This window comes from Miscanthus floridulus, chromosome 14 (assembly GCF_019320115.1).
Source record: "Miscanthus floridulus cultivar M001 chromosome 14, ASM1932011v1, whole genome shotgun sequence".
Classification (NCBI taxonomy): Eukaryota; Viridiplantae; Streptophyta; class Magnoliopsida; order Poales; family Poaceae; genus Miscanthus; species Miscanthus floridulus.
The window spans coordinates 10,944,749-10,959,801 of NC_089593.1; the positions used below are offsets into that span (position 1 = coordinate 10,944,749).

Below are 15,053 nucleotides of genomic sequence, written 5' to 3' on the forward strand. Positions count from 1 at the left end.
TTCAGTAGTGAAATGTCCTTCTTGTCTTAGGATGTTTTGTTCTCTACTTGTGTTTGGTGCTACCCTCCAAGCAATTTGTCTCCTTCCTCTCTGGCTGTGCGGCCGCAGGGCTGAACTTTCTGTTGTACGTTTTGCTTCTCCTTTCTCTAATATACTCCTGCAAGGTAGAGCTCCTGCCATTTCTCAGTTAAAACAAAATCATACACACAATAGAAACAGCTAAAAAAAACCAATAAAAAATTTCACTGCCTTTTGAGGCCAAAGTACAGCACGATTAGCCCTCAAGGGCGACACTACGTTGATTTTCCCTTATGCCAATGCACCACGGTGAAGAATTTACCCCATGCAAGGTTTGGAAGGCATTCCCCTAAAAATGGTCTGGGGAAACAAACTGTTAATAATAGTCAGCAAAAGAGCATATCAAAGAATGTTGAATTCCAAATTGCTGACTAGAATCATCAAATGGGGCCAGGCACAGTTATAAACAAATAATCACTATCGAAACATAAAAAATAAGTTCTACATTCTGCAATAACTTGATAAGTCCACTCTGATTCTCTTACATTCAGAAAAACTTATCTTTAGGTAACTTGCATTTCCATGCCCGCATCATGAAATGTGAGTGTAAAGCCTTTCTTTTTAAGGCAACCACAATTGTATTTGTCGAAGTGTACATAGATTGCCATCGTATTCTGAATCTCTGAGTTGGAAAATAAAATACTGTATCCCAACGTCAGATATGGTCAAGCCTTCACATCAAACGACCAGCGTAGCATGCTCGAGGATACTCATGCTGCAGCTGGGGCCACTGCACAAAGAACTGGTCAGCTATCCGTAGCTTGAACAACAGCAAAGCACTCAATGACAGCTTCTTCACTGTTGCAATGCTTTCAATGTAGAAAATGGAGGACCATCCCTGAAAGGATCAAGATGCCCAAGAGGGGGTGAATTGGACTAATTCTAAATTTTCTTGCGATAATTAAATCCTACGGTTAGCCCAATTAACCCCTTGTGCCTAAAAAAGTGTTTCTATTAAACTAACACATAACGGACTTGCAACCTATGTTTCAAACTTACTCTAGCATGATAATTCTATTAATGTAAAGACAAGTATTGAATTGCTCAAAGTAAATGCTCAAAGTAAATGCTCGAAGTAAATAGAGAGAGAGGAACGCGATGATGTTTTGCCGAGGTATCAGAGAGTCGCCACTCCCCACTAGTCCTCGTTGGAGCACCCACGCAAGGGTGTAGCTCCCCCTTGATCCGCGCAAGGATCAAGTGCTCTCTACGGGTTGATTCTTCAACACTCCGTCGCGGCGAATCACCCAAAGCCGCTCACAACTTGAGTTGGGTCACCCACAAGCTCCGCCGGGTGATCACCAAGCTCCTAATCACCACCAAGCCGTCTAGGTGATGGCGATCACCAAGAGTAACAAGCATGAACTCTCACTTGACCACGCGAAGCCTAATGAGAAGATGGATGCACACTTTGCTACTCTTGATTCACTAATGAGGCTACTCTCTTGGATTCTCAAATCTCAATCACCTCACTAGGACCTTACTCTTCTTGGCACTCACAAATGTGTTTCTCAGCTGTTGGAATGAGCAAAAGTGACTCCACACATGAGTGGAGCTTCTATTTATAAGGCAGTCTGAAAAACGAACCGTTATGAGCTTCTGCGGAGTGACCGGACGCTCCGGTCATGTTGACCGGACGCTCCGGTCAGTTCAACCCACGAACCAGTGATAAAGTGTTGACCAGACGCTGGCAGGGTCCGATCACCACTGACCGGATGCGTCCGATCGCATTAAACCCTCACTGGAACCTTACTGTACTCGACCGGACGCTGAACCCTTAGGGTCCGGTCAGCACTGACCGAACGCGTCTGGTCGCAGATTCACTTCTCTGGAACCTTACTAGAGTCGACCGGACGCAGCCTCTCAGCGTCCGGTCACTTGATCACTCCAGCGTCCGGTCGCACCGAACGTAGTCTGCTTGATCAAATAAACTGACCGGACCCTACGGCCAGCGTCCGGTCACACTGGAGCCAGCGTCCGGTCAGCATTTGACCCTCCATTCACTTCCAACTCTCGATCATATGTGAATGAAGTTTGCTCCAATGGATCTTAGGCATATTGAGGAGCTACCTAGTGCTAGTTTTAACAAGTGTGCACCACACCTAACTCACTAGACTCACCTAGGTCAAGCTATCTGTCCATACCCCCTGAAAGGATCAAGATGCCCAAGAGGGGGGATGAATTGGGCTAATTCTAAATTTTCTTGCAATAATTAAATCCTACGATTAGCCCAATTAACCCCTTGTGCCTAGAAAAATATTTCTATTACTCTAACGCACAAAGGACTTGCAACCTATGTTCTAAACTTACTCTAGCATGACAATTCTATGAATGTAAAGACAAGTATTGAATTGCTCAAAGTAAATGCTCAAAGTAAATAGAGAGAGAGAGAGAGGAACGCGACGATGTTTTACCGAGGTATCGGAGAGTCGCCACTCCCCACTAGTCCTCGTTGGAGCACCTGCGCAAGGGTGTAGCTCCCCCTTGATCTGCGCAAGGATCAAGTGCTCTCTACGGGTTGATTCTTCGACACTCCATCGTGGCGAATCACCCAAAGCCGCTCACAACTTGAGTTAGGTCACCCACAAGCTCCGCCGGGTGATCACCAAGCTCCCAATCACCACCAAGCCATCTAGATGATGGCGATCACCAAGAGTAACAAGCACGAACTCTCACTTGACCACGCAAAGGCTAATGAGAAGATGGATGCACACTTGGCTACTCTTGATTCACTAATGAGGCTACTCTCTTGGATTCTCAAATCTCAATCACCTCACTAGGACCTTGCTCTTCTTGGCACTCACAAACGTGTTTCTCAGCTGTTGAAATGAGCAAAAGTGACTCCACATACGAGTGGAGCTTCTATTTATAAGGCAGTCTGAAAAATGAACCGTTATGAGCTTCTGCGGGGTGATCGGACGCTCCGGCCGTGTTGACCGGACGCTCCGGTCAGTTCAACCCACGAACCAGTGAAAATGTGTTGACCGAACGCTGGCAGGGTCCGGTCACCACTGACCGGATGCGTCCGGTCGCATTAAACCCTTACTGGAACCTTACTGTACTCGACCGGACGCTGAACCCCCAGGGTCTGGTCAGTACTGACCGGACGCGTCCGGTCGTAGATTCCCTTCTCTGGAACCTTACTGGAGTCGACCAGACGCTGCCTCTCAGCGTCCGGTCGCACCGAACGCAGTCTGTTGATCAAATGAACTGACCGGACCCTGCGGCCAGCGTCCGGTCGCATCGGAGCCAACGTCCGGTCAGCATTTGACCCTCCATTCACTTCCAACTCTCGATCATATGTGAATGAAGTTTGCTCCAATGGATCTTAGACATTCGTAGGAGCTACCTAGAGCTAGTTTTAACAAGTGTGCACCACACCTAACTTACTAGACTCACCTAGGTCAAGCTACCCGTCCATACCCCCCTTAATAGTACGGCCAAAGGAAAAATAAAGTCCTAAACTACTCTAAGTGTCACTCCAACTCCAAACGACACTTAGAACTAGTCATCCTTAACCTTGTCGTCCATCCTTTGAAAACCGAAATGATTTCCATCGTAGGGGCATGACAACCTTGATTGCCCAATTGATCTCCATTACCATGACCTAACTTAATTGCATCTGCAAAACATACGTTAGTCATAGTAATCTTGTATTGTCATTAATCACCGAAACCCAACTAAGGGCCTAGATGCTTTCACCCCCCTTAATAGTACGGCCAAAGGAAAAAAAAGTCCTAAACTACTCTAAGTGTCTCTCCAACTCCAATCAACACTTAGAACTAGTTATCCTTAACCTTGTCGTCCATCCTTTGAAACCGAAACAATTTCCATCGTAGGGGCATGACCATCTCGATTGTCCAATCGATCTCTATTACCATGACCTAACTTAATTGCCTCTGCAAAACACACGTTAGTCATAGTAATCTTGTATTGTCATTAATCACCAAAACCCAACAAGGGGCCTAGATGCTTTCAATCCCAAACCAAGCACCTACAGAAAGACAGCAATCCTAAACTAGTTAGGTACTGGTAGAAAATTGGCATCAACTTGAAATTTGGGACGCGGAATTAGCAATCACAATATCCATTTATCCTCCAAGATCAATGGCACAAGTCTCATACTGCATCAAGTAAGCAAGCATAGATGTAGGCTGTTCTTTTTAATAACTGAAGCTAGGCTGTGAGGGCTACCTTCAGAAGGAAAGCTGAGATGCATAGAGGAAAGCATGTCCCTGGACCATTGCAAAATATCTGAAGGAGTATCACAAACATTAGTATTTGAACTCATGCTGCAAATAGCCACCATAGCTTGAACTACGTACACAACACTTGTGGTCTGATTCTTATTACTAGCCACATAGCATGCAATGTGGCTAGCAATGTTGTTGCGATGGATGTAATATAAGACTGGCCTACTTCACGACTACGATATATCTGCATGAAATGAGTATTCTCGACAGTCTTCATTCCATCACTCTGAAAAGGAACTAAATATAATCACATTCCATATTTTAAATAGGGAAAATTGGCTATGTACCATCAAAAGATTACATATTTGGCAATGTACCATTAAAATATTGGTTCTTTGATATATACCATGAAAAGATCACAACATTATAGATCGGTTGCATTTCTGTTAACTTTGCTAACGCCATCCGTTCTGTCTCTTTCTCTTTCCACTTCGGTCAAGCGACCAGTGGAGGTGAGGAGAAGCCGCGATTGCGCTCCGGTGCGGCCGCACGAAGGCGTAGAAGCAGCATTGGGTCTGGAGCGCCCGGAGCCTCGCCATCACCGCGGAGGAAGTGGCGGGCCGCGTGGGCAAAAGAGACGAGCGCAGCGAAGCAGTTCCCCGTGCACGCCAGCGAGGTCCCAGCACCCGTGGCCTTGGTCGCGATGACAAAGTTCCGGGGGCAGCTCACGCGCCACCGCCTACACGGCCACCTGCGCGGCTCGCGCGCCATCGCCCACGCAGCCGCCTGCAGAGCTCGCACGTCACGCAGCCGCCGGGGAGCTCGTGCGTCTTCCTCGCCCCGCTCCGCGTCTGCCTACCCCGCCGAGGGAGAGCCCCGCTCCACGTCCGCCCAGCACACCGAGGAAGAGCCTCGTCGTGCACTCATGCTCTACACGCTCGCGAACATCAGCCTGCTTTTTTGTTCTTCCTCGTGAGCCCCGAGCTGAACCCAGCCGCGCCCCGCCACACAGGACGCAGCGCGCTCACCATCATCATGGCTGGCATCTCGCTTCCCTTCGCGTTCGGCAGCGGCTTCCCGACCATGTGGGACGGGGACGGGGACGGGGACGGGGACGGGAGTAACGGGACGGCTGCCCCTGCCACGGCTGCAGGTGGTTGGAGCCAGAGCCGAAGCCGCCCGTCTCCACGCGCGGGGCGGGGTCCTTGGCGGCGCGAGTGTGCGGACGCAGACGCGAAAGACGCTAGGCGGGCATGCAGCGCGAGCATGGACAAGCAAAGGAAGGCCCCCCATGGCGAAGCGCCGCTTGCCGCCAAGGTCGTCGTCAGCAGGAAGACCGCTGGATCCTTCTCACCTCGCTCATGTTCCTCCCCGAGACCGGTCCTGCTGCCCCGCCGGCCTTCGCCTCCCGGGCTGGCAGTGGCGAGTGCCAGGCCAACCCGACGCCATCCTTGCCTGCTGCGTGCCCGTGTTCTTCGTGGAAAGGCTTCAAAGAAGACGACTCGAGAACGGAGATACAACAGGACGTTAGCGAAGTTAAGGGAAGTGGTAGAAACCAACAACTTTGTGACCTTTCGGTGATATGCAGCAAAGAAAGAATCTTGACATCTTTTGATGGTAGATATCTAAACTTGACATCTTTTGATGGTACGCAGCCAATTTTCCCTTTTAAATAGCCTAGCAAGTTCCCAACATAACCATTGGTTCAATGGAACATAATAATTGACCTCCACCTGAATAAGTGATTGTTCATAGACCTGTGCCTTTTGAAGACTCATGTTGTCAGTAAGTGCGGCCACATAGTATCTTGGTGCGAACCTATCTTTCTGAAGTGTTGTTACAATATTCATCTTTTCTGCAGTATGCCCTCCTAACAACCAAAACACAAAATAATACATGTTTCATCAAGCTACATATCTTACAACTTAGACACTTGATAACTCAAGAAAAACTACCAAATGTTCTGGCAAGAGTGTGCACATGAGTCCAGTAAAATATTATAAATACTAGTGATATGCTATTTGATAGTGATCCAACGTGTTAAAATAGAATATAATTTCTCAATGGGAAAAAGAAAAGCCAAGAGAAAACTAAAGCATAAATATACTTATCGCTAAGAGATACAAGTGTGTTTTGCAATTGTATATTGTAAAATGATATAATCCTGACATTTTTCATACTGTTATTAAACAAGCCAACACATGCTAAATAGGGCGAGAATGAAGAAGACAAGATATTGCGACACTAGCAAATTGGCAACTAAGAATAGCATTTGCACATGAGCAGAATAAACTGAAGGAAGTCAACCAAAGTGCAAAAAGATTATTAAAAAAATGCGCCCTTCTTAGAATAGATACCGGAGCTGAAAAATGTCTAGCAGAGGCTACAAAAGGGAACTCATAACTCAGTTCAGGGTCATCAGAGTTGCACAAGGAGCATGATCTTGTGTTGTATAAACATCATATATAAGCTGTCTTAGTTGACACATCTTTAGTTTGATCTGTTTTATGAACTTTGAACATGGCAACGAATATAGGAACCAAGTTTAAATTTAAACATGCACCAAGTTTGTATAAATTGCGACAATGCCCTCTAGAAAGCAGAATTGCTGTGGCACAAATGTTACGGTTGCCTGGGAGCAATAACTTCTCTGGATGAAACAAAATTTTGTCCCAAGAACTCTTCTGTGACCAGCGGCGGATCCAAAGGGGGGGCTGGGGGGGGGGGGGGCTCCAGCCCCCCCTAATGGCTTGATTTCAAGCCTAATTACTGTAGCAAAAGCTTGATTTCACCATTAAATCTTCATGCAAATCAACATCTCCATTGTTTTAGCCCCCCCTTATCCCGCATCGTGCATCCGCCACTGTCTGTGACAGTCTACCGTGATTAAGTCAGTGAAAAGCCAATTCCCATATACAGAGACCAAGAGTTGTGCTTTCATTACCGTAGAAAAAGATCAATTAGCATATGAAGTTGCAGTTACCAACAATTATTCAGTATTGCCACATGTTGGTACTACTTATGTATGCGCTTACACCTTTGAGTACTGTTTTATATACCAGGCAACCGCATTTAAAACTTGTCCATAAGGTATTTGACAGGCAAGACAAGACTGCAATACGTACTCACCGGAGCCAAGGACGATGAGACAACGCAATCCGGTGGTGCGTGGCCTTGATGCTGGTTGGCCACTGTACCACAGCACGTAGAAGAAGCGGACTGTGAGCACAGAGACGAGTACCGGAAGGGCATAGCAGGCAGCCACCACGGCGTTGAGATCCATCTGCATCAAAGTAGCAGAGCATGGAACAAGAAGTTTACACATCTATCAACAATATTTACTTCTTGTTTGGCCTGTGTCACCTAAACCAAAGCACGATTATGTAAGGCACAAAGAATTCATGTCAACTTCAACACTTTCATCTAAATTTTAAACAGAAAAAGAGCAAAACCACATTCCATATTCAGTACAGATAACATGTTGGCAGCCATGGTACTCTAGTCCATTGCCATGGCCGATTGCTTAGATTCACAGAATCAAAGCTCAGAGGGGACAAATTCACCTTGCATAGTGTTTCTTGAATCTCAGCGCTCTTGAATGTTGCATCTGTTAGGACGAAGGTCCAGACATTGTCACAGACCCTGCAGGTGTGCAGATGTACAGCAACAAGGAAAGCCATCACAGATCTAGTCTGATAAGGTTTCAAATACCAAAATGAAAAGGAATACTACTGAGTACTGAGCTGGGAAAGCTACCAGTCTGAAACCATAAATGTACGAGAAAGTAATGACAGGAGAAATAATCACAAGAGAACAAATGAATAGAAAGCTCCTATTTTTCTTCCATCGCCGGAAGGAAAGGAACTGGTTTCAATAAAGCTATCAGTTTCCAGATCCACAAAATAATAACTAATTTTATGTGTGACCGAAGAAGTAACGCGTTGCAGTTTTCTGTGTTCCAATCAATGAATCAATGCACTTATATAAAGGTACCAAAGGGAAATCTGTCGAATTTTAAACTAAGAAAACGTTATCCCCATACATTTGTAGGTGGTACCAGTATTTATTTAATTCATCCATGGGAACATGGGACAAACTGATCAGATGCCTTTCCTAGCCCATGCCTGTGAAGGATCCAGATAACTTTGCCTAGTATCCAGGTGGCCACAAAAGGCACTGCTGATATTTCAGATGAACGCAAAGCTGTTGGAGATTTCCACAGCAAAACTCAGGAATGAGTACAGATGAGTTAAATGAATTGCTGCCAGATTGGTGCTTAAGGTTGCTAAATACAACAAGACAGCAATCTAAATAAGACCAGTACTCCCACAACTAGTGCAACCAAATGCAACTCAAAAGAAAATTCATTCTTCATCGTTCTGCCCAGTAAGTACATTTGAAGTCAGCACAAAATGGTCCTTTGTAGTGATACTGATACCAGCTGTGTCTTTGTAACTTAGGAGCTATACCATGGGCAATTGATTTAGCATGAAGATGAAAAGTATAATAATAATTGTAAAAACAGTATGACAGAAGAACACAACTGAAGCAACACAGATGTGCGAAAAAGAGACCCGGAAAACATTAACAGGCTTACAGGCATGTACAGCCATATTAAATGGTGCTAGTAATATTGCTATGGTTCATGGCCTGAAGAAGCACACCTGTAGCAAGCTGACTATAGCACCTGTAAATTGGTGTACGAAATGCAGACAAAAAAGAGGCACTTGAGCCTTCAGCTGATTGAATTAGCAATCACCTACTGCTTTACATTAAGACAGAGTAATGCAGGTCTGCCCAATGTGCAGCACCAAACAGATCCTACCAACACAAGCCACAGGCCTGTATCTCAGGATTAACCGCAAAATACACAACTATGAATGATAACTAATGACCAAATGCCTGTCATATATACACAACATTACCGGTAAAATGATTTACAGCAAACCGGGGTCATTCATTATTTCAGGTATATGAGTCAGCCTCCACCAGGAATCCTCTCGACCAAACAAACAAACAAAAAACTCAATCAACGGCGGGCGGTAACATATATAATCTTGTTGACCGGGCTGGGGTTGGGAGTCCTATTATTCAGGGCAGGGAGATGAGATCAAGACTACAGTGGCAGCGGCGGCGCGGTGGTGGCGCCGGGGCAGTGGGGGCAGCCAAGCTAGGGCTGGGTTTAGCGAGGGGGCGCGCGGAGGTGGAGGGGCAGCAGCGGGCCGTGGGGGACGGGGGAGGAGAGCTGGGAGGAGGGACGTGGACGAGCCCGGCGGATCTCCTCCGCGAACACGAGCAAGGAGTCGTGATGGGGGAGGAGGATTCACGATGAGGGAGCGGCCATACCTGCGGTCACCGGTCAGTCGCCGGCAGCGGAGAGGAGAGGCAGACGGATCTTGGTGAGTGGCGGACAAGTGAAGTCCAACTCTGAATTGCCGGACTGCTCTGAGCTACTTGGAAGCAAGATCTTCTTTGCTTCTACATAATTGCTCATGGAACTCCGATACAAGCTGAAGAAGAACACCGGCATGGTTGGTAAGGCTGCATGCCCAGATGCAATGCCGGTGTAGTTTGACAACATGGGATCTTGCAGCTAGTTCAGTTTAGTGTATCCCCGTGTTTCCGAACTTTCTGGTTCAGTTAAGACTTCAGACTACATACACATACTGGTATTCTTGATGAACTCTCTGTGGCTGTGGGGGCAACTGAATGTTCAGTGCTCGATCGATCAAACAAACAGTTTTGCAGGTGTGACCATGGAATGCTTTGGCTCGGCGAAGGCATAGTCGTCCAACCGTCCTACATCCATCTAGTTTGCAGTCTGTTCCTAGTCGAGCTTGCGGTTCTTGGCAACAGACTTATCGAGTTTGCATTGCATCAGGCAACAACATGAAAGTTGGTGCAGAAGTAGCTGACAGTAGTTCAGACTTCAGAGTCTGCAGCATGCATTTCTAGAGGTTCAGACTATTGTCACGCTCCAGCCAGATGGATAGGTTGTCGGCGTGCACGCGTGGCTGGGGAGCACGGCGATGGTGCCGCCTCGAGCAGATAACAGAAAGACGGAGAGGATTCGGAACTAGGTTTTTCTCATTCGCTAACCTCTCAACCACCCACACAACGAGTATATGAGTTCAGTCTTACAATAAAACGGGCTGAGCCCAGACAATACATCCACGTGGCCCACAGGCCGGCTTACAGGCCATTTCAGCTAGTGCGGTCCAATGCACGAAGAGCAGTCGGAGGCCTGGTCGTGACATCTCCCCCTCCTTAAGCAGCAGCGCGCCCTCGCGATGCAGAAGCAGCTGGCTGCAGCAGTGAGGATGGTACATCCGTGGCACGCTCCCAGGTAGCCCAATGTACTGGACAGGACTCACGCCGCATCAAAGCGACCGGTACCACCCGGTGACCCACCAGATGAAGCCGCTGATCCAGTACCTGGGATGGTGGAAGATCTTCCAGCATGTAGAGAAGCTGAAGGTCATCATCAGTAGACAAACTGGTGTTCGGAGGTAAAGCCTTCTTGAGCTGTGAGACATGCAAAACATGATGAATTTGACTATTGGTAGCTAACTGAAGCTTGTATGCTACTTTACCGACGATTTGGAGCACCAAATATGGTCCGAAGTACTTGTAGCTGAGCTTTTGGTTGGTACGACGGGCAACAGATTGTTGTATATGTGGTTGCAGCTTGACATAGACCCAATCGCCCACAGCAAAGGTTCTTTCTTGGCGATGCTTATCTGCCTGATGTTGCATGCGCTGCTGTGCCCGAGCTAGATTATGTTGGATGTACTGCATCATAGTATTTCTGGACTAAAGCCAGTCATCCAGATCAGAAACTGTGCAAGTGTCAATGGATGTGATGCCGAAGTGTTTAGGTGGATGACCAAACAAGGCTTCAAAGGGTGTGTGTCCATGTGCGGAATGATAGGTCGTGTTATACCAAAACTCAGCCAATGGAATCCATTGTGCCCACTTCTGGGGACAGGAATGCACCATGCAGTGGAGATAAGTTTCAAGGCATTGATTCAATCGTTTGGTTTGACCGTCAGTTTGTGGATGGTAGGCAGAACTCATATTAAGTGTGGTTTCTGTGAGCCTGAATAATTCCTGCCAAAGGGCACTAGTAAAGATTTTATCTCTATCAGAGATGATGATGGAAGGCAAGCCGCGCAGTTTGTACACATGGGCCAAGAAGGCTTGGGCTACAGATAAGGCAGTATAGGGGTGGCCTAAACAAATAAAGTGTGCATATTTTGAGAGTTTGTCAATGACAACAAGGATAGTGTCAAAGGTTTTGGATTTAGGAAAGCCCTCAATGAAATCCAGACTAATGGTGTGCCAAGCATGGGTAGGAACATGTAGTGGTTGCAATAAACCAGGTAATTTGCAGTGTTCAGGTTTAGCTTGGGCACATACCTCACAAGCATTAATGTAATCTGTGATAGACTTCTTCATGTGTGGCCAGGCAAACAGTGATTTTACCTTGTGATATGTGGCTGTAATGCCACTGTGTCCTCCCAAGCCACTAGAGTGAAGAGCCAATAAAACAGCTTGCTGTGCTTTCTTATGGTTCCCCAACCAGATTTTGTTTTTGTATTTGATCACACCATCACTAAGAGTAAAGCCTTTGTCATTGGATCCAGTGATACTGAGCTCAGTGAGCAACTGTTTGGTTTGGTCATCTTGCTGATACCCCTCCAAAATGATCTCCAACCACTTGGGGGTGCTTGCAGTGATAGCAGTCAAAGAGACAAGATCAGCTTGTCTGGAAAGAGCATCTGCAGCTTTGTTTTCCAAACCTTTCTTATAAAGAATTTTGTACTGCAAGCCCAACAGCTTGATGAAGGCTTTTTGTTGCATACCCTCATGTAGCTTCTGCTCCCCTAGGTGAATGAGGCTCCTGTGATCAGTGACAATGGTAAATTCCTTGTGCTGGAGGTAAGGCTTCCACTTGGTGATGGCCAAAATGAGTGCCATGCACTCCTTCTCATATGTTGAGAGTGCTTGAGCTTTGGGGCCAAGGGCCTTGCTGAGGTAAGCCACTGGGTGTGTGTCTTGAGATAACACTGCACCTATGCTAGTGGATGAAGCATCGGTCTCAACTGTGAAGGCCTTGGTGAAATTTGGTAATGCTAGCACAGGTGCTGAAATGAGAGCTTGTTTCAAGGTGTCAAAACATGTTTGCAGTTGTGGTGTCCAATGAAATAGAACATCCTTTTTCAATAGGTCAGTAAGAGGTCGACTGAGGATGCCATAATTCTTGATGAACTTCCTATAATAACCAGATAGACCGAGAAATCCTCTCAATTGCCTGGTGTCTGATGGTTGGGGCCAATTAGCCACAGCCTCAATCTTCTTAGGATCTGTAGCCACACCCTGCCCACTAATGATATGACCCAGATATTCTAACTATTGCTGAGCAAAAGAACATTTAGACCTCTTAAGCAAGAGCTGATGATCATTTAGAATGTTGAAGACTTGCTGCAGATGATCTAGGTGAGCCGCTAATGTTGGACTGTAAATAAGTATGTCATCAACAAAGACCAGGACACATTTCCGCAACAGTGGCCAGAAGATATTGTTCATCAAGGCTTGAAAGGTAGCTGGGGCATTTGTGAGTCCAAACGGCATGACTCGAAATTCCCAATGCCCACTGTGAGTACGGAAGGCTGTTTTGGCCTCATCCTTAGGGGACAACCTAATTTGATGATAGCCTGATCTCATATCTAACTTGGTGAACCAAGCTGCTCCATTCAACTCGTCCAAAAGCTCATCAACCACGGGTAATGGATACTTGTTTTTTACAGTGATGTTGTTGAGTTGCCGATAATCAACACAAAATGCCAACTGCCATCTTTCTTTTTGACCAAGATCACTGGGGAAGCAAAAGGACTGTGGTTGGGCCTAATGATGCCATTGGAGAGCATTTCTTTGATCTGACGCTCAATCTCATCTTTTTGTGTCGGTGAGTATCTGTATGGCTTGACATTTACAGGTTTCACGCCAGGGATCAGAGGAATTTGATGATCAAACTCCCTAGAGGGCGGCAAGGAATCTGGATCCTTGAAAAGGTGAGCCTGACTGTCAACTAACTGTTGTACTAGCGTAGGAATAGTGTCTGGAGGCAAAGGTGGTGTTACTTGACACAAATGAATCAGCTGAGCTATACCACCTTTCCTGATAAGGCCCTGTAATTTTCTAACTTTGACTTTGGGACAACTGGATAAGGTATCTTTAATGCCCTTTAAGCTGATTCTGCTGCCCTGATAAGAAAACCGCAACAACTTCCTTTTTTAGTGTATCCACATGGGACTGTGTTGTTCCAACCAGTCTATGCCTAACACCATGTCATAGTACTACAAGGGCAACACACGAGCATTAGTTGTGAATGTGTGCCCCTGAGACCACCAGCTGAAGTTGAGGACCTGATGGTTGCTCTGAAGTTTATCACCATTGGCCACAGCTACTTGAATGGGAGGAGCAGGCCTCAGGACACAGTTGAGGGCGTTTGCCGTTTTGGAGCTAATGAAGGTGCAGGAGCTGCTCGAATCAATAAGGATGAGCAGTTGTTGATCTCCGACGATGCCATGGAGCTTGATTGTTTTCTTGCCTGAAACACCAACTGCTGCGGACTGAGACAGAGCAAACACCGCTTCCTCTTCATCACTAGAATCTGAAGCATTCTAGTCAGGCACACTGTCATATGAAAGCAGCTCCATGAACTCTTCCAAGACATGCAAGGCTACTTTATTTGGACACTTATGGTTACGACCCCATTTCTCGCCACACTTCATGCATAGACCTTGTGCACGCCGCTGAGCTCGCAATGTGGCTAGCTTGTCTTCCCACTTTGGCTTTGTGTCGGCGGCAGGTGGTGCTCCCAGAACACCAGGAGCTGCGGCTGGCGGTGGTTTTCCAGGATACTTGTTGTAGTCACGATAATTGCGCTTGACAAAATACTTTGGTTGAGATTCCAACACATCAGCCTGCATAAGAGCCAATGACAAGGCCACATCAACTGTTCTCGGCTTATGTAAAACAATAGCAGCGCGGATGTCAGGATGCAAGCCTTGAAGAAATTTACTGACAAAAAACACATCATCTAAATGGTTGTTATGCACCAGCACTTTATGCATGACAGTTTGAAATCTATCATAATAATCTTGAACATCAGAGGTTTGCTTAATGCTCAGTAATTCGTGCATGGAGTTATGATAGAGGTCTTTCCCAAATTTAGATTCAATAGCAATGCAGAGATCAACCCAGTTATCCACCCCATGCTGTGCCTCATAGGTTTGTAACCATAAGGTAGCATGCCCTTTGAAATGTAGGGTACCATACTGAGCCCAGCGATGGACCGGGACATTGAACATATCAAAGTATTTTTCTGCTTTTTCCTTCCAGACTTTTGGATGAGACCCATCAAATTTGGGAAACTGGGCCTTAGGTAAACGAGTTTCATTGTGGGAAGACGCAGTAGGATAATGAACTGGGGAGGTGGAGGAGGATAACTGACCATTGGCCAGGGGATGAGTGAGGATCAGAGTCCCCCCCTGCATTCCCCTGTGGTGATGTGACGACACCGTGGCCCATGGCCCGCCCCTCTTCCTCGTGCTTCGGGGCCGATGGTGGAGCATTGTTCGCCTCCAATGCCTCCACGCGCGATGTGAGAGTCTTGATCTCCATGGTCAGCTCGGTGGATGAGTGATCGACCTCAGGACGCCAATGATTGAAGGACTCCATTAGCAGGAGCATGGACTTCATCTGTGCGCTGAGCGC

At 46.6% G+C, this 15,053-nt stretch overlaps 1 protein-coding gene across 3 annotated transcripts; it reads right to left on the reverse strand.

Annotated features, from left to right (window-relative positions):
• Window positions 1-525: 525 nt before the first annotated feature.
• LOC136505204 (uncharacterized) lies at window positions 526-9,754 on the reverse strand. Of its 3 annotated transcripts, none has more exons than XM_066500341.1 (7): window positions 9,618-9,754; window positions 7,835-7,913; window positions 7,401-7,554; window positions 6,005-6,141; window positions 4,404-4,557; window positions 4,273-4,332; window positions 526-808 (listed from the first exon to the last, which is right to left on the reverse strand). In XM_066500341.1, the coding sequence occupies exons 3-7, from the start codon at window positions 7,552-7,554 to the stop codon at window positions 789-791; spliced, it is 525 nt and encodes a 174-aa protein (XP_066356438.1). In that variant the 5' UTR covers window positions 7,835-7,913; window positions 9,618-9,754; the 3' UTR covers window positions 526-788. The 3 variants fall into 3 exon arrangements, with proteins under 3 accessions (XP_066356438.1, XP_066356437.1, XP_066356436.1); XM_066500340.1 differs by having other exon boundaries at window positions 526-916; XM_066500339.1 differs by lacking the exon at window positions 526-808 and having other exon boundaries at window positions 953-4,332.
• Between the last annotated feature and the right edge of the window lie 5,299 nt (window positions 9,755-15,053).